We start from the raw sequence: 26,938 nt of genomic DNA, 5'->3' as shown, positions 1-26,938 counted from the left end.
GTGGGCTTGGCAGACTGATATGTAATAGCAACTTCTAGCTCGGAGAGGAAAGCAACGGGAAATTACCTCACTCCTCATTTCCCTAGTACGCCTCTTCAGTGATGCCTAGGCCATCTATGACAGCTCATGGCAGAACTGTTGAGGATCCAACCAGCCTTTGGGCTGATGACTAAACATACATACACAGGTTGAGACAGATGTTGAGGAAAGTAGAAGAGAGGGAGGAGGGGAAGGAGAAGGTGGTAGTGATTCACGTTGGTACCAGCAACGTAAGTCAAGCTGATATAAGTACCAACATATTTGGGGATGTGTGGGATCTGGTAAATGCAGCATGCATTAAGTTTAAGGAAGCAGAGATTGTTATCAGTGGAATACTGTGTAGGAGGGATACTAACTGGAAGGTGATTGGGGATTTAAATGAGACTATGGAGTGGTTATGTGGGAAACTGGGAGTGAAATATCTAGAGATCCTAATGGGTGGGTAGGAGATAGGGATCTGCGCTCAGATGGCCTTCACTTAAACTGCAGTGGTACATATAAGTTAGGAAATTTGTTTGGAAGGGTTATAGGGAGGTACATTCAGGGAAACAGGGTTGTCTAGGGAGCGGTGATAAGGGTACAGAGATCTGGAAATCAAGTAGGGATACCATAAAAATGTTAGTGTTGAACTGTAGAAGTATTGTTAAGAGAGGAAATAGATAAGTATTTACCAGGTATTGTAATAGGAGTTGAATCATGGCTGAGAAATGGTATAATGGATGCAGAAATATTCTCACGGAACTGGAGAATGCTATTAAATGTTGAACATTAATATATTGAAACCACCTATTCAATACTGGTTAAGCCTTTATGACTATAACAATGTCATTACATTAACTTTGAGTATGGTACACGTTTCGCCTGGCATAGCAGGCATCATCAGCCATTAATTCTATGTCCAAGTCAGAGCTCTGAGTGGGTGCTATTTTAGGATTAATCATAGTCGATATTATATAACATTGCAAAGGAGTGATTAAGCCGTCCATGTTTTAAAGTTCTAAAGTGACATTCTACTCATGTTCACATTTAATGGAATATATTGACTGTTAACTTTCATAATGTCGGTAATGAGAACGGCTTGCTGCAAGTGGAATTAAATCATCTGTACATTCTTACAACTTATTGGAGATCAACATATGGTAGAACTATTCTTAAACATTATTTTTTACAACAATTTACATAATATATATACAAACTTATGGTACTTGTAATACTGGAGAATGTATCGTAGAGATAGGATAGGAATGGCGGGAGGGGGAGTATTCATTCTGGTAAAAGAAGAATTTGTAAGCTACAAAAAGTTAAAGATGAGAAACATGAAATTCTAGGTGTAAGGCTCATTTCTAAAGATAATAGGCAACTTGATGTCTTTGGAGTGTACAGACTGGGAAAGGGTAGCGCTGACACGGATTCAGAATTTTGATAAGATAATCAGCTATGTGGGAAACGACATAGAAAGGAATGTGATTGTAGCGGGAGATCTGAATTTACCAAATGTCAATTGGGAAGGAAATGTGAACGACAGAAAGCATGACCAACAAATGGCAAATAAGCTAATATGGGTAGGACAGCTGATTCAGAAAGTGATGGAACCAGCTAGAGGGGAAAATGTCCTGGATGTGGTGCTGGTAAAACTAGATGAGCTCTATAGAGAAACCGAAGTAATAGATGGCATTAGTGACCATGAAGCTGTTTTCGTCGTAGTTAAAAATAAATGTGTTAGAAAGGAAGGTCTTAAAAGTAGGACTACTAGGCACTACCATATGGCTGATAAAGCAGGCATGAGGCAGTTTTTAAAAAGTAACTATGATCGGTGGAAAACACTAAATAAAAATGTAAACAGACTCTGGGATGGGTTTAAAGCAATCGTTGAGGAATGTGAAAACAGGTTTGTACCTTTAAAGATGGTAAGAAATGGTAAAAACCCACCTAATTATAATAGAGAAATAAAGAGACTTAGAAGGAGGTGCAGATTGGAAAGCAATAGAGTTAGAAATGTCTGTGGAAGTAAGGAGAAATTGAAGGAACTTGCTAGGAAATTGAATCTAGCAAAAAAAGGTAGCTAAGGATAACATGATGGCAAGCATAATTGGCTATCATACAAATTTTAGTGATAAATGGAAGGGTATGTATAGGTATTTTATGGCAGAAACAGGTTTCTTGAAGGACATTCCAGAAATAATTAATGAACAAGGGGAGTGTGTATGTGATGATCTTCAAAAGGCAGAAGTATTCAGTCAGCAGTATGTAACTGTGTATTATAACAGTTATAATATGAGACTCAGAGCCAACAGAAGGGCGGCTACCAACGCAACAGTAGATAGCAAATGTCAGCTTTCAACAAACATAGAACATTTTTCAGTATCTACTGACATTTCCTGACAAGGTCCCAGACAATAACATTGCCTACCGGTGCTAAGGGCCCCTTCTGCAATAATTCAACTGATGCTTCAGTTTCACCTTATGCTCACGATTTCATCAGCGGCCTTGAACATGTTGTATTTATGACATGCATTTTTGTACTTGTGTTTCAAGTCCTCATGTCATTGGCATTATGTCATTGTCACTTTGGTATTCCACTAACAATCTTAAATGAACCATTTTAATTAGAATTTTTAACGGAATGAGTTTTAGTCTCTGACAAAATAGTTTATGGTTTAATCATTGACAGTGTTTCCATTAACATGTTTGTGTAATGTATCTTTTTTTTTTTAAACTGAATTTTAGTAACTGGCTAAACTTATAGCTTCCATATTAATAAAAGGTGTACTCTTGAAGATTGTTTTTAGGCTGATGCCCTCCCATTTAACTGATAGTCTGTTTATGTAACCACTATAAGTGGAAATTAAAGTATTGAATAGGTGGATTAAAGAACACCTTTATTATTTTTTAACTTTAAGTGGTACGTTCCGAGCTGTCAGCGGAGAAATGGTGTGGAATGACATTAGTAGACGAATAAGTTTGAGTGGTGTCTTTAAAAGTAGGAAAGATCACAATATGAAGATAAAGTTGGAATTCAAGAGGACAAATTGCGGCAAATATTAATTTATAGGAAGGGGAGTTAGGGATTGGAATAACCGAGGGAGATGTTCAATAAATTTCCAGTTTCTTTGAAATCATTTATGAAAAAGCTAGGAAAACAACTGATAGGGAATCTTCCACCTGGCAACTGCCCTAAATGCAAATCAGTATTGATTGATTGATTGATTGAAATCTTTCTGGTTACATTGCGAACAACCAAGCTCATGAAGAGGAGGAAAATTATATTGGTGAAATTACGCCTGAAGAAGTGGAGACGATGATAAATAAACTCCATTGTCGCAAAGCAGCAGGAATAGGTGAAATTAGACCTGAAATGGAAATACTGTATAGTGGGAAGGCAATGATGAAATGACTTCATAGAGTAATAAGATTGGTATGGAATGTTAGTAAGGTACCTTCTGATTGGATGAGAGCAGTAATTGCACCTATATGTAAGCAAGGGAACAGGAAGGACTACAGTAAGTATTGAGGTATTTGAGCAGTATACTAGGCAAGGTGTTCACTGACATTTTGTAGGGGAGGGGGGGTGCAATCGTTGGTTGAGAGTAAGTTGGGTGAAAGCCAGTGTGGTTTCAGACCACGGAGGGGCTGTCTGGATCAGATTTTCAGTATGCGCCAGGTAGTTGCAAAATGCTACGAAAGGAATAAACCGTTATATTTATGTAGCAAAGGCATATGACAGAGTACCAAGGGGAAGGATCATCACGCTAATTATAGATTATTAAAAGCAGTCAAACGGCATTTATGTTGACAATTGGGCTGCAGTAAGAATTGATGGCAAAATGAGTTCTTCGTTCAAGGTACTTACTGGGGTTAGACAAGGCTGTAATTTTTCACCTTTGCTGTTCATTGTTTACTTGGATCATCTACTGAAAGGTATAAAATGGCTGGGAGGGATTCAGTTGGGTGGAAATGTGGTAAGCAGTTTGGTCTATGCTGACGTCTTGGTCTTAGGCCCGTATTCACCAACGTCAGTTACTTTTGTTTTATCTTAGATTTCCAAAATTTGATAATGTCATTATCTCAGATAACGCTCACTTCTGTATTCAGCACAGAATTTACTGGGCTGATTGCAGAAACGTTGCTTAGACGATGTCTACGGTTAAACAGTACCTAAGTATGGCTGCCGCATTGCAGAGACGTTATTTATCGCTTAGACACTCTCTAAAACCTATATTCAACCGAGCATATTTAAACACTGCCAAGAACACTGTTTAACCTCAAATGAGAGGAATAAATCACAATCAGAGGTTATGTACCATGAAACATGTAATTTGTATTATCATGTTAAGACGATTCTGGGAAGAAAGATTAGTCCGACCTCTCTGTGGGTCGCCCGCTGCAAAATTGCAGCAATTCATTTGAAATGTACGGGGAGGTAGAGCTTAAAATAAGATTTCGCTTTTAAGAGACTCGTTTCTTGAGACTGACAAAGGACAGTCCGGTAACTCTCCACTGGAATACAATTCTTGGCAACCAATATATTTTATTATACATGGGGTAATTTCCATGGAATTGTAGGACACGTACCTATGATAGGGAAAGGCAAATGGTGGTGATGGTGGTAATTATTGTTTAAAGAGGAGGACTGGGGAAGAAGAGCCATGGCTATAATAACAGCCCTAGTAATTGCCTAGTGTAAAAATAGGGAACTATGGAAAACAGTCTTCAGGGCTGCCAATGAATCGATCCGAACCTACGATCTCCAGAATGCAAGTTACATCTATATGGCCCGTACAACACATTCGGTTACACATTACTATTGTTTCATCTCCCCTTCGCTGAAGCTATTTACTGCTCATTCGGGACAAATATTGCAGGTTCGCTATGGGATCAACATCTGCATCATAGATTACACTCACCATAACAATGCTATAATCAAAGCTACCCTTCCCCGTACATTGGGGTGTCGCTTTAGTGTCGATAATATTATGAGATTTAATTTAATTTAATTTAGTTTAATTTAATTTAATTTCCACCGAGAGTGATATTTTTCATCTGTGGCAAGTCATGCTCATGCTTAGCCATATTTGAGTAATGTGTAGGAAGGAAGACAAACAGCTGACTGGCGTTCATTGGTTGCGACAAGCAAAGAGTTGCATGAAAGATACTTCTGTCTTCATTTTCAAACCAATATTGAAACTTTAAGCGATGTCTAGTTAACCACCAGCTGAACATTGTTTATGCAGTGGAAGATATGCTCGATTTAGATGTTGTTTAGTTAGACATTGTCTAAGACGTCATCACGTACTTGCTCTGCTCGGGACGGCTGTCAGTCACGTGACAAGGGAGCAACGGACAGGCAGGTTGCATACCGTGGTGGTACTGTACTTGCCGCTCGGAAATGTTACCATAGGAACAGCAGCAATGAAATTTATGCCGGTACATAAATAAATCATCTCGTAGGAATTATCAAACATTATAATATAGAGTTGAGTAGGGTAATATGAAATGTACGTACATCCTCAAATGTGTTATTTTTAAGTTTTTCTTGCAATGCTATGCTTTCCCGGTCTTCATATTTATCGTACTTGTTGGAATGACATAAGAATTACCGCGCTGCAGATTAAATTTTTAATGTGATTCAATATTTTATTACATATTAAACACTTCGGGTGTTATTTTCTTGAAGTATCAATACTCTTCTTCTCAAGAAGATTTTAAACTTATTGGCATCGATGACGTAGGCTGTGCTGAACTCTCTTCCATAGTAAATGCAACATTTACCGACTAGGCTTGAATGTTGTGTGGTGTGAGGATAAAGGCGGGAACACACTACTGTCACCTCCCGTGAGTTCACGCGTATCGTGTCGCAATCTAACCTGTCCAGAAAGATGTGGTATACCTGTGCACCACTGACCTTCATATATTGATTAGACTGACGTTCAGTGCGTACTACGTTGTGTACTTCCCCTACTTGCTCGCTAAGCTGCTCTCGTTCCTCAAGAGCAGGGAGCAAACTGGCTCCGAAAGCATTTCGCTCTCGATTGACGATACCTGGTCTAAGGCTTAAAACTAGTCATCGTTTCTGCAGTCGGCCCATTATCTCTGTTTACCAAAACTTAGTTTTTGTTTTGGTTTGAGTTTGAACCGCAAATTTTTCATACTGATGCACGGAAAACAAATGACTACATACTGCCACCACTGTTGAAATGTGAACAACCCCTGTGGGTGGGGGGAGGCGCACATGAAGAATAGACCCACGGTATCCCCTGCCTGTCGTAAGAGACGACTAAAAGGGGCGACCAAGGGATGATGACATTAGAACCATGAGACTATCTGTGATTCGTACCATTATGTGCGGAATACCATCGGTCGACGTTACCTACGATTAGTACCACCTTGCGAGGGTCTACGTTATAAAGCAGCAGTACCATTCTGTGCAGAACATTATGGGTATAAGTGCTGCTTGTGAAAGAGATCATCATGTGTATTCCATTGGTCCGTTCCACTTAGTTCAGTATGGTCTGCATTACCTATGAGTAGTACCATTTTATGTACAACGCCATGGGTTTACATTGCCTGGGGTTATTATTACTATGTGAGAAACTGCACGGGTTAGGGCTCATGCCCGTGATTAGTACCATTATTTGAGGGAAACCATTGGTCTGCGTTGCCTGAGATTAGTATTATTATGTGAGGAACACCATGGGATTGTGTTGCCTGTGGGTGTTACCGTAATTTGTGATGCACCATGGGTCTGCATTGCCTATGATTAGTACCACTATGTGACCGACCCCATGGGTATACTTGGCCTGTGATTAGTTCCACCAAGTGAGGAACACCACAGGAATACCGGTGCCCGTGATTAGTACGTCTAGGTGAGAAGCACCATGGGTCTGCGTTGTTCGTGCGTGGTGCCCTTATGTGCAAAACGCCATGGGTTTGTGCTACCTGCGAGTGGTGCCATTGTGTGTGACATACCATGGGTTTACGTTACCTGTGATAAGTACCACTGTAGGAGGAACACCATGGTTCTGTTTTACTAGTGATTAGTACTATTGTGAGGGGCCGATGATCTGGATTTTGGACCCCTTTAGATAATAAGCATCAACCCAGTAATTAAGAGATTGTGAATTGGATCCACTAATTGTTTTTGTTTCATGATCATTTTCTCATTACCATTCGTTTTAGAATCTAGTCAGTTAATACATTTCATTTTGTTACACTTCGTACCATTAGGGGCCGATGATCTAGCTGTTAAACCCCTTTAAACAACAATCATCATCATCATCATCATCATCATCTAAACAAGTTTTTGACTCCATTTGGTTTGCAAATAATTTGCATAAATTATGTCCTCTATTGAGCTAAAACAAAGAAGCCTAATATGACTTTCCAACAGTGAATTATTGTTGAATTTGGTGGCAGAAAGCATTAACAACATAGAGAATAAGAAAATTATAGCCTACACATTTTTCACTCAAAAAATATGGCGGTATTCCTTAATTCTTCATTAAAAAGTCACCCAGTTGTGTACTGTACAAGATATAAGCTTTAATTGAGAATTCATCTTAGGCTTACCTATGTGTAGGGAATTCCAGGCTATGTTCGATCATGGATAACACTGACAGCTTTAGATAATCTAACGTGTCTGAAAATCAGTGTCATCGTACTGTAGTCCTCGAATTATGTTGCATGTTCTTTTATCCACCTGGGACATTTATTAATTGCATAATCTTGATCGTATTACTCGTCGCCGTGATTTTCTCTTTCAATTTGGTGAATACAAACTTAACTGTTGTCTCAGTTTACGTAGCTTTAACCCATTGACATGTAATTTCCTTGAAATGTATCTTGGAATGTGATTATTTTTTCTACGTTTTATGTTATGGATGCTAAGATAGTTACAAAAGCATACGGCATCCATTAACAACGTTTTGGGTTTGATTTTAACTTACCACAATTAACGGAAGGTATGATACACCTTGAAACATCCATCCACATGGGGGGCATTTTTGTATTTGTTGTGTTGGAAGCAAGATTCCTTCCAGATTCCATGCTCGAAACAGACATTACATCTCCTTGATAGGGCTGATTTACTTGCTGTAAAAGCACTCTTTTCAGGAAAAGGACCCCAGTGTCTTCCCTGTAGTCTCATTGGTATGCTACCTTGAGATGGACATCCTCTAGTGGCATAGTCGGGAATGGTGACATCTTCCAGAATTTGCTCTACAACGTTAACTCAGAATGATGAGAAGCTCATTCTCTTTCCCCTCGTGCTCAGCATGTCATGTATGTAGCTAGAATTCAGCAATGTCACATCCAGCAATTAGAGGTATAATTTCTTGTACCCTTTTACATACTTACGCATGGGAGGGTAAGATGCTAAGCGCTGGTCGTGCGAATCCACACCAATCTTTCCTGAATTTTAGTCCACTACGATGTTTAGCTTTAGTTCCTTTTTACCTTGGCCATATTTCTTTTCAACCTCCACGAAGTGTAGTGTAGCATGTACTGTTGATATCATGTACACAGGCTTCTTGTCGATCCATTTTGTAGCTAAGATACCATTGGAAGAGGCGAATGTGAGTTCGCCTTTCTTCAAACTTGTGGACTTGAAGGTAGGTGGGATGAACTTTCTGTTTGGTCACACTGGTCCTATTGCATTAGTGTCCTTCTTCAAGAATAGCCTGAATAATGTAGGAGAACTATACCAATTGTCCATGTATATTGTTCTTCCAACGCCAAATAATTCTTTGCCGAGTTGAACCAGTACCTTTTTACTTGCTAGCAGCTGGATGCCATCGCCTGCCCCACCCACATCCTGGTGGTTTTCTCTTCCTGTAAAAATCCCTAAGTTCCAACAATATGTACTCTAGGCTCACATACTTTTAGATTTCCAGTCCAAATTGTGCCTTTTTGAAGGATTGTACCGGACATAATCTAATTTACCTCGGAACTTCATGAGGCTTTCATCAGTAACTACTTTTTCACTAGGAGTGTAATTTTTTGAAATCTCTTCAAGAGATGGTCAATTACTGGTCTGTGTTTTCTCAATTTATTCCTTTCTGTTTCTTGTGATTCTGTGGCAGAATGTAGATATCTTGATATTGCTGTAAATCTTCTGTATGGCATTATTTCTCCAAATATAGGGGACACCACAACCCTTCGTTTAGACCAATAACTTTGCTTTGTTGATTTCTTTGACTGTGACATTAATATACAAAGACCAAAGTATGCTTTTAGCTCATCTGGAGTGACTGGGAACCAGTGAGCTTCGTCATTTGACTTCTTTTTCATTGCGTTGTTTTCAATGATTTTATTTGCATAGGCATTGGTTTCCTTGCGAATTCCTTCCCAAAATGTTTCAGTAAGGAACTGACTCATGATGTCATATTCTGTAGCATTATCACCCAAGCGCCTCCTGACTATAGTATTCAGATCCCTAACAACTGCACACGTATTTCCTTTCAGAACAGTACTGGCCAAATTCAAGTTCCAATTGTTCAATGGGTGTGGTTATGTACGGAGTTATCTTCATCCTCACTATCACTTTCACAATTAGAGTCACAGTTCTCAGACACATTATCACTGCTAAAACTACTATCAGATAATTCTTAGTTATCTTTATCACCACTATCAAGAAGAAATTGCAAAATTCAGTCCTCTTCCTCCTTGCGATATTTACACGACATCTTGCTCAGTAGCATTCATTTCATGAACAAGATGACCAACTTTAAAGTAAGATATACATTGACAAAATGGCCTTCGCATAACATCATTGGCATGTAAACATGCTAGCACTACCTAGGAATGTCATTCTAAATACAACATCACAATTGAAAGAAATCGATAGACGTATTTCCGACTTGAGTACACTGTGACGGATGAACCAGTCATTGCATGTTAAAGAATGCGGAACTCTTGACGGCTGTACCCATCATTTTAGCATAGTGGGTTCAACTAAAATAAATGCTTTTACTCGCAGTGAATACGGCCCTTTAGGATAGTTTGTGCTGAAGGACTGCAGTCTCTTGGAACTTGAAAATAGATACATTGAGTATGATACAAAAATTAGCCTTTTCAAGACTAAAGTGATATCAGTAGGTAAGAAACCAAAGAGAATTGAATGTCAAGTTAGGAATACAAAGCTTGAACTGGTAGATAATTTTGAATATTTAGATGTGTATTCTCCCAGGATGGTTGTATCATTAGATTGAACCAAGGTACAGCAAAGTTAATACAGTGAGCTCACAATTGTGATCAACAGTATTCTGTAAGAAAGAAGTCCACTCCCGGTCAAAACTGTCCTTACACCGATCTGTTTCCAGACCAACTTTGCTGTATGGGAGTAAAAGATGGGTGGACTCAGAAGATCTTATTCATAAGTTAGAAGTAACAGACATGAAAGTAGCAAGAGTGATTGCTGGTAGACAGGTGGGAACAGTGGCAGGAGGGTGCTCAGAATGAGGAGATATAGGCTAAATTAGGAATGAATTTGATTGATGAAGCTGTATGCATAAACCGGCTTCGGTGGTGGGGACATGTGAGACGAATGGAGAAGGATAGGTTATAAATGAGAATAATGGACTCGGTCATGGAGGGTAAGAGAAGTAGAGGGAGACAAAGACGATGGTGGATAGACTCTGTTTCTAATGATTTAAAAATGAACATCGGGAACTTGCCCATAGCAACACTGAAAACTGTGAAATTCTTGTGGAATGCAAATTGCTCAGTTGTAGAAAGCTCCAAGAAAAATTTCAGTTCTACCACAAACAAGAAAACCCAGATTCCAAACCACTGAATGTACAGAAAATAAAGGAGATAATTCAATCACTGAAAAATAACAAAGCATCAGAGGAAGACCAAATCTTTGCAGTATTATGGAAATTTCATAACAAACTTCAAAGAAATTATAGAAGAAATTGGCTAACGGAATGAATCCCTGCAGATTGGAAGACTGCGATCATACATTCACTGCACAAAAAAGGAAACAAGATAGACCTCAATAACTACCGTGGAATTTAATTAGTCTCCATAACTTACAAAGTTCTGTCCCAAGCCCTCTTGAACCGTGCAGAAACTCAACTGGATCCACAAATTGGCGAATACCAAGGTGGATTCAGAAAAGGCCAATCATGCAGAGAACAAATTATTAACCTGAAAAACTCCATGAAATATTTCCGCAGTATGTCCAACAAAAGTTATGTCATCGCATTTGTCGACTTCAAAAGAGCATATGACAGCATAGACTAATAATCCCTTTTCGAAATACTAACAAAATTTGGACTAGATCAAAAGACAACAAATATCATTAAAGAAACTCTCGTAGGGGCCAAATCGAAGGTAAAATTTGTAGGAGAATTTCCAGTAGACACAGGAGTACGACAAGGAGATGGATTATCCCCATTGCTCTTGAGTTGTGCGCTTGAAAAATTTGTAAGGGAATGATGAAAAGCAGGTGCACCAATACACCAAATCAGACCAAAATAAAGGCATAGAATTGGACTGTTCAGCATTTGCAGACAACATGACACTAATTGCCCAAGATATCCCTGATGCACAAACCCACCTTGAACTCTTGCAAGAACAAGCAGCAAAAATTGTGTTACAAATTTAATTTCAGCTACATCTCTTGAGTGAAAGAATTTAAGTATTTAGGTGAATGGATTCCTGTAAATTGTAATTAAAACATGCAGCAGCAAAAATTGGGTTACAAATTTAATTTCAGCTACATCTCTTGAGTGAAAGAATTTAAGTATTTAGGTGAATGGATTACTGAAAATTGTAATTAAAACATACATTGAATCGCGACTCCAGAAAACAGAGACTGCATATCAGTTAACAAAATAAGTCTCTCTTTGAACTGCAAAATCGGACACTATACTACAGTAATCAAACCCGAAGCTCTCTCCACGCATCAGAAACTCTGTCTCCAACATGAAACACTATAAGGACAATTAGAAGTGAAGGAACGCAAAATAATGAGAAAAATCCTAGGACGGAAAATCAGAGATAGAGTACATTTTCCAAAACCAAATGCGGAAATATATAAAAGAGTCTCCAAAATTATAGACACAATGCACAGGCAAGGAAAGAATGGACTCGGACTTACAGAATTTACACATTCTTAACACACTGAACACTGGCATATTTGTAACCTGTTAACTGCTGTATACTGAGCATTTTAGCCATACTTTGAGGCTTTATAATTTCAACACTTGTGGAGACAAATGAATTATTCTTGTTGTATTTGAAACTATAATTATCTGTCTTAGCACTGATCTCATTTTATTTTTTTGCACCGGAATGTGAAAGCGGGCCAAAATATTTATGATGTTTTTTAAACTTTTTTCTTTTTAAATTTCAATTCATGTTTGTAATAATTTTTTCATATTTACATTTAACATTTTTATATTAGTACATTATTACTATGCTTATATGAGAGACAAAGGGATGTTATTTGTCGGTATAATCTTTTCTTACATTTCCAATTAACAAAATTTTGACTTTGTGTGATAAAGTTCAAAACATTTAGGTAAACAGAGAGGCGTATTGCAGCTTTCACAATACCATCGCATCTCTTTCCTAGATCGTTTTCCAGTCTCTCTTAGTGATGTTTCTGAGCACACTTCACACACTCTTGTAGGTCTTGTCTTATGTTCTGTTGATGGTATTTTCGTTGGAAAATGGCGAGCTGCGATGGTTGATAGAAGATGGTGGTGACAGCAGGTCTTTCTGGACTTCCTCTCCTCCTTTCTCCGCAAATGCAGCTGAAAGAGCCTTCATGTAGTCATTCAGATGACAAATCTTATTGTTATCTCTCTATTTCTTGTACAGAATGAAGGAATTGACCACTGCCGCTGTGAAGAGATGAAAAAATACTTTCTTCCACCACTTCAGAGTTTTTCTTCCAAATGGATAGTAAGCTAGTAGTTGGTCGTTGTGGTCCACACCAGGTTTGTTTTCATTGTAATCTAAGACAACGTCTGGCTTCACTTTTTCTGTTGTACCAAATCTATATTTTCCTTGACTGTCTAGGCCGAAACACTATGTGTTGTCGATAACATGTATACATCACGCATATCCCTCCACTTCAAACTAAACAAGTTGTCACTTCTACGGAATGAAAATTCTCCTTTCTTCAGTGGGAAATTCATGAGATCTTTTGGAAGCCCCCTTCTATTTTTCATTACGGTATCCACCGCAAGGGTTTTTTCCTTCCATAGCTCATAAAATAACGCCTGGCTTGTGTAAAATCTGTCCATATAGATGACATGACCTTGCCCTAATAGATTGCCGCAAAGTTCACGGACCAATGTTGTGATGGAATTGTCCTCGTTTCCGGCCCTTCCCGAGTACATTTTTATGTTTACTACATAACTGGATTTGGTGTCAGCAAGCGTGTAAAATTTAATCCCGTATTTATGCGATTTGTTTTTCATATACACGCGAAACGAAATTCTGCCTCGAAATGGACACAGGTCTTCATCAGTTGTCAAGTTACATTCTGGATAGAATGAAGTTCGGCATTTTGCAACTAAAAGATTCTTTATGCATTTTATGCAAAGGATCAAGACCAGGCTTATGTCTGGGTATAAAAGTGTCATTATTGTTTTAGTGCAGCATATTTAGAATTTGAAAGAATCTATCCCTGCTCAGTAACTTCCTATAGAAAGAGGCTTGAATTACGGGATGATTATTCCAGTAATCACTTAGTTTTGGCAATTTCACAATACACATATGAAGCACTATGCCGAAAAAATAATACACTTTTAATAATTTCACTGTGATCCTCTTATTCCAGGTAGAACTCGGCTTCAATGTTCCAGCTCGCCGCATTTCTGCAGTACTCACAGCACCATATCTGTTAGTTTCAGTTTTTATAGATTTTATTACGGCTGCACTGAAAAACACGGAAAAGCAATCGAACACAGAACTCTCGCTATTTATATTAGCGTTCACACCACTACGTCCTTGAAAATCGGGAAGAGATTGTTTGCTATCTCCCTCCATCCAGTTGTAAGCAGGTGCAGACTGTGCCTTGGAGGGCGAAATGGCCTGACATATTACTCAGCGAAATCCCGAACCTCATAATCATTATCTTCATTACCTGGAAAATACCAAGTACCGTATACCAAAATATATCGAAACTGTAAGTCGGAATTCAGTTACAAGCTAGCTGATGAACAGAATATATGCCACTGGAGGATTTTTGTTTATATTTTGATATTGTCGTTATAATTGTGTATGTATCTTTACCTGAATAACTGACGGATTCTTCATCATCATCATCACTGTCATCCAGTTCGGATCCTGAATTACAGTTTAATAGGGTTTCTATAGCACTATCGCTGAGCGAGTCAACACAACGTTACGCCATTGTAGCAATGAGCAGGAAAGCAAAGCGCGTGGAATATATTCTCCTTACTCTTCAAAACAAGCATTTGTATTCTATCCAGCGAAGGTCAGTGCTCCCATTTAGCAGCAGTTTGTGGTACTGTAATGTTGTCATTCATGTTTACGGGAAGAGACATGGACATATTAAGCGATTATTTATTAGTTAAGAAACAAAGCCTGACCGCCGCTCGGGCACCGTATATGGTAGTAAATGATGGAGCCCTAGCATTGCTCGGGCATCGTGTTCAATGTGTTAAAGAATAAAACCACTAGATCAAATCGGTATAAACAGACAAGAAATGCTTGAAGGAATTAGGATCACCAAGTCTACTGGACCGTGATGAAATTAGAAAAATCGTACTTATACGGGATTTTGAGAATGTGAGAGAAATGCTGACATGTATGGTCCCTGCAACGAAAACTCGCCCATTCACTACGTATGAAAGAATACTGGGCTAAAAGAAAAAGCCAACAAATATTGATTCTATATGGTCCTAAGTAACCCAATCACGACGATGACGAAGAAGACTAGATGAGGACACAGAACTAGTTACAAATAGAAGATTGTGGCAGCAACTAGTAAATTCACTGAGGCTTGCCAACTGAATGCTGAAAGGCATAACAGTCTATAATGCAGATATATGTTTTGTTATTTTTGTATAATAAGAATAAACCCTATGGGGGCATGATTAGCTCATTGTCTTAGCTGCTGGGTTCCTACCCGAATGCTTGAGGTTTTAATCTCGAACGATTCTGGGTTGCGACTTTCATCTCAAAATTAATTTGGCATCAGGAGAGCATCTGGCCTTAAACCCTCGAACAAAACCAAAATGAGTCTGGGTAGTTCTGGTAACCCCAGAAATAACTGTTATAAGCTGAAAAAAATAATAATTCGGGCAATTTTTTCTTGCAGCTGTATTCCAGAAAATTGAAAATGAAATAAACAATACAATCAGTTTATTTACTTTCATCTTCCCAACATGGTGATATTTTTGGAGTATAGGATTTGTGGGAAACTGTTGTTCATAATTCAGTGGTAGATGTATATGAATTTATCATAGATAATGACTGTAATTTGTATGATCACTTTCTTTAAGTGCACACTTTTTATCAGACCTCCACTGAATTAGGCGATGTTCTTTTATTAATTGTATGGTTAAACTTTGTTCAGTTAGTAAATAGAACAACTCAGGACCATGATTAGCAGTGTGGCTTAGCTACTGGCATTCAGCCTGGATGACTGAGGTTTGAATCATGGTTGGTAGTTTCACCTGAAGAATCACATAGCATCTAGAAGTGCATCCAGCCTTAAACCTCCAGCCAAAACCAGAAATTAATCTGGGTGGCTCCAATGAACCCAGAAATAAGAAAATGTTAGTAAATAGAATAGATTCAACTTGTTAATCGCTTTTCATTCACAGGCAAATTCCACCTAACGGATATTTCTGTTAGATGTTAGATGAGAAAGGAAACATTTTAGTATTTGTCCCAAGATAATCTCAAATATATTATTATTCTACATGGAATGCTAAGACTTACTACAGACTAATTTCTATTTCTATTTTTTCCTTTCAGGGAAATATGCAGCGCAGTAAAGTAATCAAAGATCAAATGGAAGAAGCAAAGTGCCAAGTTATGAAGATATTTGACCATAAGTGTCATGTGACAGACATAATCAGCCGGTGTGCAAATAAGCGTTCAATGAAGAAACGTGAAAAATCGTAGAAACGCATGACTGTTCTGGTGATCGATTACATCGATTTGTTCCCTGTGGATTTTACATTTAATTAAGGTTATATTATATATTGATAATTATTGTATTTAGGATGATTTTATCCAACTCTCTAGTCTTTGTAGAATAGAGTAGTTTTATAAGATCACCATAAAATACTTGTATTTTAATTTTAAGCCGTGATAGATTTACTCCTTTATGTAGGATATTATTATAACTATTATAAGGTGATTTTGAATTCTCATTGATTACTTATTTACTGTGGAAGATCACTTATTTTGTATATTTAATGTAAATGAGAATAAATTTTATAAACTATAAGTAATATCTTTTACCTTGGTTAAAATTACTTACGTATATAATATTAGAAGTTTTAGAGGAATATCATCAAATTGCTACAAGTGTATGGAAAGAGTAAGACGTTGTGAATCAGTGGATAATATTTTTAAACTATTTTCTAACATTCTGACAAACAGTATATTGATCTTCAGCTGAATACTTGTAGAACTATGTATTAATTTGAAGTTGTTATACACATAATCATGTGTACAAAAGTAAGTTATAGAAGTGCAAAACACTTATGTTGGCTTTGTTTTATATATAAATTGATGATATTGTTCGCTTAAGTTACACTGTTGTTTGAGATATTTTGGTCGGGTCGTATTCGTGGACTTAAATTTTAAATTTTAAATTTTAATCTTAAATTTTAAATGAATAAAATGTTGAGTTGAATTTGTTAAAATTGTATATAGCAGTTCAAGAGATGAACTTCAACTGTCATCAGTTGAATTTAATTAGATGAAAGTTTTAAACTGCCGTATTGTCTATAAAAACATGTTTATCGCAAAATAAAATTGACTGTAAAGTAGTGCACTCAAGGATTAGACATGCAGTGTTTCACTGTTTCCCTATTTGCCATTGTCAGACTGTAAATCAGAACATGCATTGGTCAATAAAATTGAAGTAGGGGGGAGAGCTCTTATCAACCAATGATTCACAGTACCTTCTAGCCAGTAAAAGACCAAATTAATATTTGATCTATCACAAATTTCTTGAGAGCCTGGAAAGATTTGCATAATATTGTAAGTGAAGTAATCACAGGTTATTTTAATAAAACTAGACATAGCAAATATTCAGAAGGCTAGGAAGGGCGTAGGGGTTGCTTCTAATGTGGAATAAAATCAGAATTTAGAGGTGGAATTAAAATTGTTCTAGCGACTGTGCACAAAGAAGTTTTAAACGTCAAATTGTCAAGTAGTGTCATACTGATACAAATTAAATTTTCAATTTGTGTAGTACAAATTTTCTAATCTTGCCTTATGCCACTTTTATGCCTTTACTGTAGGTCTTTTCTGCTCTGATGGCGGGCGGCCTACACGCTGTCAGGGGAAGCGAGGAGCAGGGGGCCGACCAATCCAGCACGACGCAAGAGGCCATTAAGGGAAAGAGACGGAGGCCACTACTACAGTGTTGCCAGGAGTACCCGCGCACGCGTTCAAGTTGTGTTGAAATCCACATAACTATGAAATACAGAGATTCATATGTTATAGTTCAAGTATGGCCAGTGGATGAGTTTTATTACTTTATTTATTTATTTATTTATTTATTTATTTATTTATTTATTTATTTATTTATTTATTTATTTATTTTATTATATCTTTGATGCTGTATGATACGAGTTTATTGATAATGCATATAACAAATGCATTGACAACAGACCGAAAAACAATTCGTTTAAAATTACGGAGTTACACAATACATTTTCTTATTTTGTTACTTTACCTTAACTTTTTCCAGGTGAAGTATCCGTTTTATAGCACTACGACAGTCGTCATCATCACCAGAGCTGTCACAGCAAATATCCTCGTCACTCGACTCCTCACTGTGGCTGTCATCTCGAAAATTTGTGGTGATATCATCCATGACTGTGTCCAATACCACGTCCCTTTTGTAATTGTCCTCTTGAAATTTTTCACACAAACCTTCCACTCCTGTTCGGTTAATTTATCCAGCTCCTCTTCCATTAAAGATTGGACTCAGCTAGTTTGAATTTTTTGTTCCTTGTAGGGAAACTACAGCAGTTTTAACATTTCCCCAAACCAGCTCTATGGGGGTGTATTGACAGAGGTAGGGTGGCAAGCGAACAACGGTATGACCCTTTCTGTCACCAAGTGTATCTATTTCGTACATTTTTGCCTTTGGCTTGACTAGTTTCAAAAGAGACAACAGCTCGACTCTGGTGTGATCGCTGTCATGAGGAATATTCCTAGGAGATAATCACGATATAATATCAGCTTTTCGTCTGTTCGTTGGAGGGATTCGTTCTAGCTGTACCGAATGGTAGCTGGCATTCTCAATTACAATCACTGTGTCTTTGATGTTCCTTTTGTCAAGAGCGTCTAAAAACTTCAAAAAGCACTCTTTAAAAACCGTAGCATTCATATCAGTGTGGTAGTCATCACTGGTTGATTTCACCTTTGGCCTGAAAACCAATTTACATTCTTGTAGAAAACCAGTGTGACTGGTACCTACGTGACAAACAATAATTCGTTCACCTTTCCTCACAGGAACTTTTAAAACTCTTGTACTCCCTCTTTCTTGCCAGATTTACCGGGCGAGTTGGCCACGTGGTTAGGGGCGCGCAGCTGTGAGCTTGCATCCGGGAGATAGTGAGTTTGAACCCCACTGTCGTCACCCCTTAAGATGGTTTTCTGTGGTTTCCCATTTTAACACCAGGCAAATGCTGGAGCTGTACCGTAACTCTCTTGGTGCCAGGCGATAGTGCGAGCACCCACCCTTTAAATTGCCAAAGCCGATCTGGTCGGCCTTTAAAAATCCAGTCGGAAGTTGCCAGAGCCGATTATATTGGCCGGCTTATAATTCTGTGATTTACGTCATTATGAGGCAACCTATAGTGACATGCATACTTTTGTTACAACCTGTAGTAAAGGGGCTACACTGTATTGTGTGCCTGACCTTGCTTTGGCAGTTCTAAGAGGGTGTTATAGCTTTCACAAGAGTCGTTTCCTGTGTTTACAAATACCGCTAACTGTTCAGTAAGGGATTGCTCCTTGCAGTGAGTGGATTTGTGACAGCAAAATGGCAAGTTGTTCACCTGATATTTTTCAGCAGGTATTGATGGTGATAAATTAATGCAGTATTTGGAATAATGCGAAGTAACGCAGATGATTTATCGGATAGCGATAGTGAATTTAGTTCAGAGTAGCAACGAAATTATACCGGACACGCCCGCGGAATCACCACAGCTAAAGAAGAGACATTTAATTGTTTCTAACGGCACTAAAGCTTCTCTGAATATGGTGGTAGATGAAACTAGTGATAACGAAGATGATGATGATGATGTCTATGGAGAACATTTTGTGGAAATTTGTCCCAATGAACCCGACAACATTCCTCAAGCTCCTGTCTCCTTCAAGGAACTTGTTGGACCTAAACACGCCCTCCGTCTGATTCTCCGCCCATATCATATTTCAATTTACTTTTCACTTTCTCTCTGCTAAACCTTATAGTCACATATAGTCCTCTATCTCACCCGGAGGTCATAGGTTCGATTCCCGTCCAGGTCAAGAATTTTCGCCTGGTCCTGAGGGTTGGTTCGAGCTTCACTCAATCTAAGTGACCCTAAGTGATTGCAATTGAGAAGATATCTGAGGGTGAGAGGGCGACCTCGGTCTTGTGTTTTTTTGCAAATATGTATATATTATACTAGCAGAAGTACCCGTTCTTCGTACGGGTTATCAGAAACTGGCTTTAGTTACTCATAATATCGGTGTGACTGACTTCATTAGATATTTATATCACTGGTGTATTTACTTAAGTACGTAGAAATTATTTGTCATGTTTGGAATTATAGTGTATCTTCTTCTTCTTTTCTTCATGGGGGCCTCTAAATATTAGTTCCTAATTATCGTCGACCGCTAAGATCTTTTGCTACCATGTTTTTCCTTCATTCCCACCTAGATATACCTGCTCCCTTCACAAAGCTGCAGGTTTAGTGTAAGTATACTTCCGCTAGATAGTACCACAAATATAAATATTATTGAATGTATTTGCTTGATCTGACATTTCGTAACTATTACAAATGATGAAGGAAATATGTGATGCATAAAATAAACTGCTATAATTATCAAGAATTATAAATCTCAGGGCTTGTCACTAATGTCACACATCATATAATGAATCTGAGTATAAATGTTGAGAAACTTTTATCTTGACAATTGTGTACAGTATATAGGTTGTTTTCATGATTACAAAGATCGTAAAAGTGGACCAAAATATCGGCACTAATTACATCAATGATCCTACTACTCCATGATTTGATAGAAAATAGTTTAAACTATAGGTAAGACTGCGTAAAAACGGAGGCTCGTCGGCAACCGCTGGTCGCTGTACAACGGAGATCTCTAGGACTATTATTTTTGTACTTCACTCCCTTTCCATCCCCACCGAAAGGAGTGCTATGAGTGTCTTACACAACAGTTTATTTTTTCCAGATTGTAAGTCATATGTGTATCAATTTTGTTTGGTAGCTATGCCCAAACGTACATGTATAATCTAGCTGCTGTAGAATCCTGGAGCTAACGTTGCCATGGTTACGGCCATTCATTTCTTTATCCGATTCCTAGAGCCGGGATAGTGTGGTTCCAATATCTCTAAAACGGTTCGTTTTAGGGCCTTAAAACATGGTTTTCGGGCCCGAAGGGTTTACCAAGTTTTGTTCTTTGCGTCAAGGTGTAATGAGCTTTGTCTCGTCCTTGTACGACAAATTCGATTTTGCCTATATTAGCCTATTATTTTTAATGTTTTTTTATCTCCCCCGTCGCCCCCCCCCCCTCCCCGCCCCCCCAATCAAATTGTTTTGAAAATAAAATACATCCTATGTTACTCACTGGCAATGTAGCTTTCTATAGGTGAAGTCGTTTTTAAAATCGGTTCAGTAGTTTTTAGTATCCGTTACAAACAAATATACAAATATTTCCCCTTTATAATATTAGTATAAAAGTATAGATTACATCCCTACACATACGGTTGCCATGAGGAAGGGCATCCAGCCGTAAAACAGGGTCAAATCCACATGTGCGACACAGTTCGCACCCACAACCCCACAGGTGGTGGGTAAAGCGATAGAAGAAGAAGATACTCATTTTAAAAATTCACCTGCTTTTTTATTCTTTCACCCCCTTAAATGGATTTTCCAAAAAGTGTGTGTTCATTTTTAAAGGAGATTCCAAGTACCGATTATAAAGTCTGTAACATCTTCATTTTTTGAGATATATGTATCCTCGTATAAATAAATCAACTCCTTCCTCACTTCTTTTCACCCCTCCCCCCTTAAGTGGATTTTCTGAAAACGAATTTGTGTGTTCTTTTATTTTTAAAGGGGATTCCAAATATCAATTTTCATGTCTGTAACATGTTAGGTTTTTGTGATTTATTGTAGATAATTTCGCTGCTGTAGAATCCTGAAGCTGACGTTGCCATGGTTACAGCAGTTCATTACTTTATCCGATTCCTGTCCCCGTAACGGTTGGTTTTAGGGCCTTGAAACATGGTTTTCGGGCCCGTAGGGCTTACCGAGTTTTGTTCTTTGCGTCAAGAGGATTAAATTGAGCTTTGTCTCGTCCTTATACGACAAATTCGATATTTTGCCTATATTAGCCTATTATTTTTATATCTCCCCCCCCCCGTGCCCCCCACCTCAAATTGTTTTGAAAATAAAATATAGCCCATGTTACTCACTGGCAATGTAGCTTTCCATAGGTGAAGTAATTTTTTAAATCGTTTTGGTAGTTTTTGAGCCTATTCGTTACAAACAAACAAATTTTTCCTCTTTATAATATTAGTATAGATATATCAACTTTTTTTTTTTAAATATATATATAATTCAAAATTATTTTTCTGCTATGTTGTCTGCATGTAGAAAATTTCTTGTCAATATTTGCCATACATCGATACATATTCGCGAATTTTATCGGTGAGTAAAATTGTCTTGTTTTTACTAGTGACATGTTTGATTTTTATTTTTTTATGTTTTTATTTTTCTCGTTCAAATTAGTTATTCTATAGAATTGTATTTAGAAATACATTATACATAATTACATATATTCTTTTGTATCGTAAATGATTTTTTTCAAAGTAGATATTGAGAGGAAGTGTGAAAATGTTTTTCGCTTCCTAAAAATAAACGTTATCTGCAACTATCAATCAACAATAATACGTTTTTAACTCTTTATATCACTCTAAACTAGTTGTTTATTCTATGCAGTCGATATGTAGAAAATATCATGCCGGTATTTGCTATACACCGGTAGATATACACAAATTTTAAAATACATGTATTCCCACTGAAAACGGCCTGGCACTTCACAGTAGTAGTGTGGAGGCGGAGCTCTGGCCTCTGAGCGGCTGACCAGATTGGCTCCTGGCTCCAAGAGAGTTAATTAAGGCCATGGCCGCTTCCTTCCCAGTCCGAGCCCTTTCCTATACCATTGTTGCCATAAGAGCTATCTGTGTCGGTGCGACGTAAAGCAACTAGCAAAAAAAAAATCATGCCAGATTCCCGTTGGATAGTAATTCTGATGAATGTAAGTCTCATCTAAGTGAAATAGAGGGGGCGAAGGGTCCTTATTCCTCAGAAGATGCGTTTTTCTCAAAACCGTTACTCTGGCTGTTACTATATCAGCTCTCTCCATTAAAAATCTTCTCCCGTTGTTTTTTTTTTTTTTATACTTCAACCCCATAGACTTCAGTATCCTTGACAATGAAGTAACTCCCCATTTAAATTTTATATCTCTTTCTAAATCACCATGTGATTTGTTCAGTGTCGGGTATTCACCCTTTATGTAATAACTGAGGAGAGTTCTTATTACATCTTTATGGAATCCGTCGATTGCCTTTGTTATACAGTTCCTTTTGATTCGTTTGTGTGGTGAAAGAAATGAGATGAAACTAGATGACTGGATACTGTCTCGCGTACTAACTTGACAAGCTTCCGACACTCTCTGCTGCACTTTTTTTTTTTTTTTGCTAGGGGCTTTACGTCGCACGGACACAGATAGGTCTTATGGCGACGATGGGATAGGAAAGGCCTAGGAGTTGGAAGGAAGCGGCCGTGGCCTTAATTAAGGTACAGCCCCAGCATTTTCCTGGTGTGAAAATGGGAAACCACGGAAAACCATTTTCAGGGCTGCCGATAGTGGGATTCGAACCTACTATCTCCCGGATGCACTGCTGCACCTTATACAGACTCACTAAAAGGCCATTATTTTCTGCTTCCTTTTGAAAATATTCATGAACATTGCTGATCATTTTTCTATCCTGGCTCCTTGTCTCCTTTCTCTTCGCCATTGTAAAATACATAGTGCAGTTATTACATACAACAACAACATAGAGCAACACAAATAGAAACAAACTAACGTTGCATCACATGCCACGAACACGCTAATCGAAGAATGCAGTAAAAGGACGCGGCAAGAATTGCACATAGAACAAGAATAATCCTAAAACAAACTCGTCAAACAAGCTCTTCGTAATACCCACACGCACGCTGTAAGACTACTCGGCAACACAGCCGTTCGTAGCACGAAGTGAACACGGCAAACTCCCCAGGCGACTGAGTAGTTCTCAGCGCCACCGCTAGACAATCTTTTGTCTGATTGGGCAGTGATATACTGCCCGCACCCCACTGCCCCTGACAGCATGTAGGCTACCCGCCATCAGAGCAGAAAAGACGTATAACTGAGTATATGTGATCAGATATTTGTAATTAGATCTGTGTAATATTCAGCAGGTATTTTTCTATTTAGACCAGTATCAACAAGAAAAATGTGCTTCAGGAAAGTTTGTTATAAATTTGAATGGCTGTTTTCAAAGGAGCAGTAACATACGAGCTGGTGATCTGTTCTTGAAACTAGAATGTACATAGATCCATGGCAGATGAGAACGAAAGTTGGCAAAATAAGTTTGTTAGAAGGATTAAAGAGAGTTGGTACAAGCAATTTAAAGGAATACTAAACCCAACTCTGACACTACCCTTATCACAATATCCAAAAGAAGTGTATTACTGTGGTCAGCAATTTTAAAGTAGGAAAAGGTGGGGGAATTCCGCCACCGTGTGCAGTACCGCCACCAGTTAAATTTGAATAACCGCGCGTCGAACATGTGCGCGAATAAGCAGACGACTACAGGGTATGCCAGTTTCCTGTAAGTAAATGTGTTTCTACTCAGAGATTAAAAATCTAAAATCGTCCTTTATCATCTTATTTTGTGACATCAAATAAACTGAGATAAGGGTAGTTTAAATTAGCAATTGTCAAATTACAGTTATATTTTATAAAAGTATAAAAGTATTTTATAATAAACTTTTGTTTTGTTCGATTTGTTGGTTAGGCAACATTTCGATTCAAAGATAGCCATGTGCTAACGGGGTAATGCCGCCACAGGTGGTGGTATTCCCCCCATGCAATATTTCAGTGGGCGCAATTATGTTCTTTTATTTTCAGCTGGCTCGGAATAGACTGAGAAGAACAAAAAAGGCTAAATGGACTGTGGAGGATTTGCCGAAAGGTATTAAAGCAGTGAATTGATGGCCAGTCTGTTGAAAGGTGTCTAAGATGTTCAACATACCCAGAACATTAGGAGATAGGCCCAAAGACAGTAAAGTAGAAAAACCTGCATTGGAGTGAAAACCTTTATTTTCTGAAGAACAAGAGAAAGAAATTCGTGATCACCTGTTGCTCTTATCACATGTTTTATGAATTTTCCATCGTAGAACTTCGTCGTCTGGAATTTGATCTGGCAGAGGCAAATGGGATTGCTCATAATTTCAAGCGGACAACAAAGGTCGCTGGTCCGGATTGGGTTTATGGTTTTTTTAAAGAGACATCCAAGGCTATCGGTATGTAGTTCTATCCATTAAAATTGCTGATGGCCGTTTTACCCTAATCGTATGGCGGAATTGCCCTCGTGCCATGGGCAATACCGCCATATTCACTGTTTCACGAACACACACTGATTACCTATAAATTCTGTATAAAAACTAATTATACGTAGTACTGCACAAACTATTTTAATAAGGAACTATATTTTGTTAAACTATATTATCACGAAGTGACATTATCCTTAAGGTGGTGCCATTCCCCCATCTTCCCCTACATATCAAGTATCATGCTGGAAAGGGCAGAGGAGACAACATTTTTATCACCACTGCAAAGAGAGTGGAAGAAAAATCAGCGTAGCTTGCTGGCTCTTAGCCATACAGCCAGGAATCTAGTGAGTTCAGCTTTTCCCTCTTTTCTCCAGACAGATGTAAGAATGGTGCCTCGTAATTGGCTTGCCATTTTCTTTGCATTCTCTTATTTTAATTACAGACATATTTGCCAAATGTATGCAGGCTAGCTCCTTAAAGAAATGACACAGGCTAGGCATTGACTGTACAACCTATACTGTCCTGCTGTCTGGCTCCATGGCTAAATGGTTAGCATGCTGGCCTTTGGTCACAGGGGTCCTGGGTTTGATTCCCGGCAGGGGCGAGAATTTTAACCATCATTGGTTAATTTCACTGGCACGGAGACTGGTTGTATATGTCGTCTTCATCATCATTTCATCCTCATCACGACGTGCAGGTCGCCTACGGGTGTCAAATCAAAAAACCTGCACCTGGTGAGCCAAACATGTCTTCGGACACTCCCGGCACTAAAAGCCATACATCATTCTTTCACTGTTTTGCTGGACAACATCCTTCTGGTGAAGATGGTTCATCTTGAGATTTTTACACCAGATAATTTCTAGTTAATATCTATTTCAAACCAACCTAAAATGGCTTAAAACTTTGTCTGGCCATTGTTTCTTAGATTATGTGACAGGCTTGTCTGTTATTGGAATTTGATTAACTGTAATTTAATGAATGCAGTTACTAAAGTTCAGAGCTTGTACTGAGTATAGACCCCTACTACCTTCCTATATGAAGCATTTAATATTTGATACAACAGCAAATACCTCTGTGCATTACTGGTTCTGGCTCTGTTTTTAGAGCAGGGTACTGAACAGTTCACTGTCTTCAAAAATTAATTCTTAAAAAGAATTGAAATTCATGAGTTGTAACAGTTCACTATCCTCGAAGAAGATGTGCATGGAAGGGATTTTATTCTGTATACTAGCTGATTTACCCGTGCTTCGCTACGGATTTCTGCAAAAGACTGCTTTTGCGATCTTTCCAACTGAACCCAACATAGGTCATTACAATAATGTCAGTAGGAATGTTAGCAATTAAAAGCAACGTTATCGTATAAAATACTCGATCAAATTTAAAACCACAAAAACCACACATTTTCTCACTTTTAACGACAGTAATACGTTGCCGATCTAACAGTTCAAATGACAGTCCTGGAATGACCTGGCCGCAGACAGTCCCGAGCACTCCTCTGCCATTATTCCTTTAATTGTGCACACTGTTCAGTCCAATCAGTGCCTCAGAGTAGGGATTGAATAGCTGGAATGCTGTGATGAAACAGTGTGTTACGTACCAGCAGTATCAGAAAATTTATGAACCAGAGGAATGGCACGTTAAAGAAGAGAGAGATCTAACTCCCCAGCTACTTTCCGCCAATATTCAGGCAGTTGAAGTTAAAAATTTCATTGTTCCGTATTGAAGAATATTACAGTTAAAATTGAAATAACTGATAAAGAGATTCAACCTATTCAATACAAAAGAATAAGAAATGTAGTGAATTACATTCCCATTTAATAATAGGTAGAAATGGT

At 38.2% G+C, this 26,938-nt stretch overlaps 1 protein-coding gene across 2 annotated transcripts in view; it reads left to right on the top strand.

Moving 5' to 3' along the window:
* The window catches only part of Sap130 (Sin3A-associated protein 130), a 284,469-nt gene extending 267,043 nt beyond the window's left edge, over positions 1-17,426 (top strand). For both annotated transcript variants that reach the window (XM_067151303.2, XM_067151302.2), the window contains one exon: positions 16,000-17,426. In XM_067151303.2, coding sequence (XP_067007404.2) covers positions 16,000-16,149 — 150 coding nt within the window. In that variant the 3' untranslated portion in view covers positions 16,150-17,426. The remainder of the gene's footprint in view (positions 1-15,999) is intronic.
* The last annotated feature ends 9,512 nt before the right edge of the window (positions 17,427-26,938 follow it).

This window comes from Anabrus simplex, chromosome 7 (genome assembly GCF_040414725.1).
Source record: "Anabrus simplex isolate iqAnaSimp1 chromosome 7, ASM4041472v1, whole genome shotgun sequence".
Classification (NCBI taxonomy): Eukaryota; Metazoa; Arthropoda; class Insecta; order Orthoptera; family Tettigoniidae; genus Anabrus; species Anabrus simplex.
Note: the sequence above shows the minus strand (reverse complement) of the source record. Positions and strands in the feature narration are given on the sequence as shown.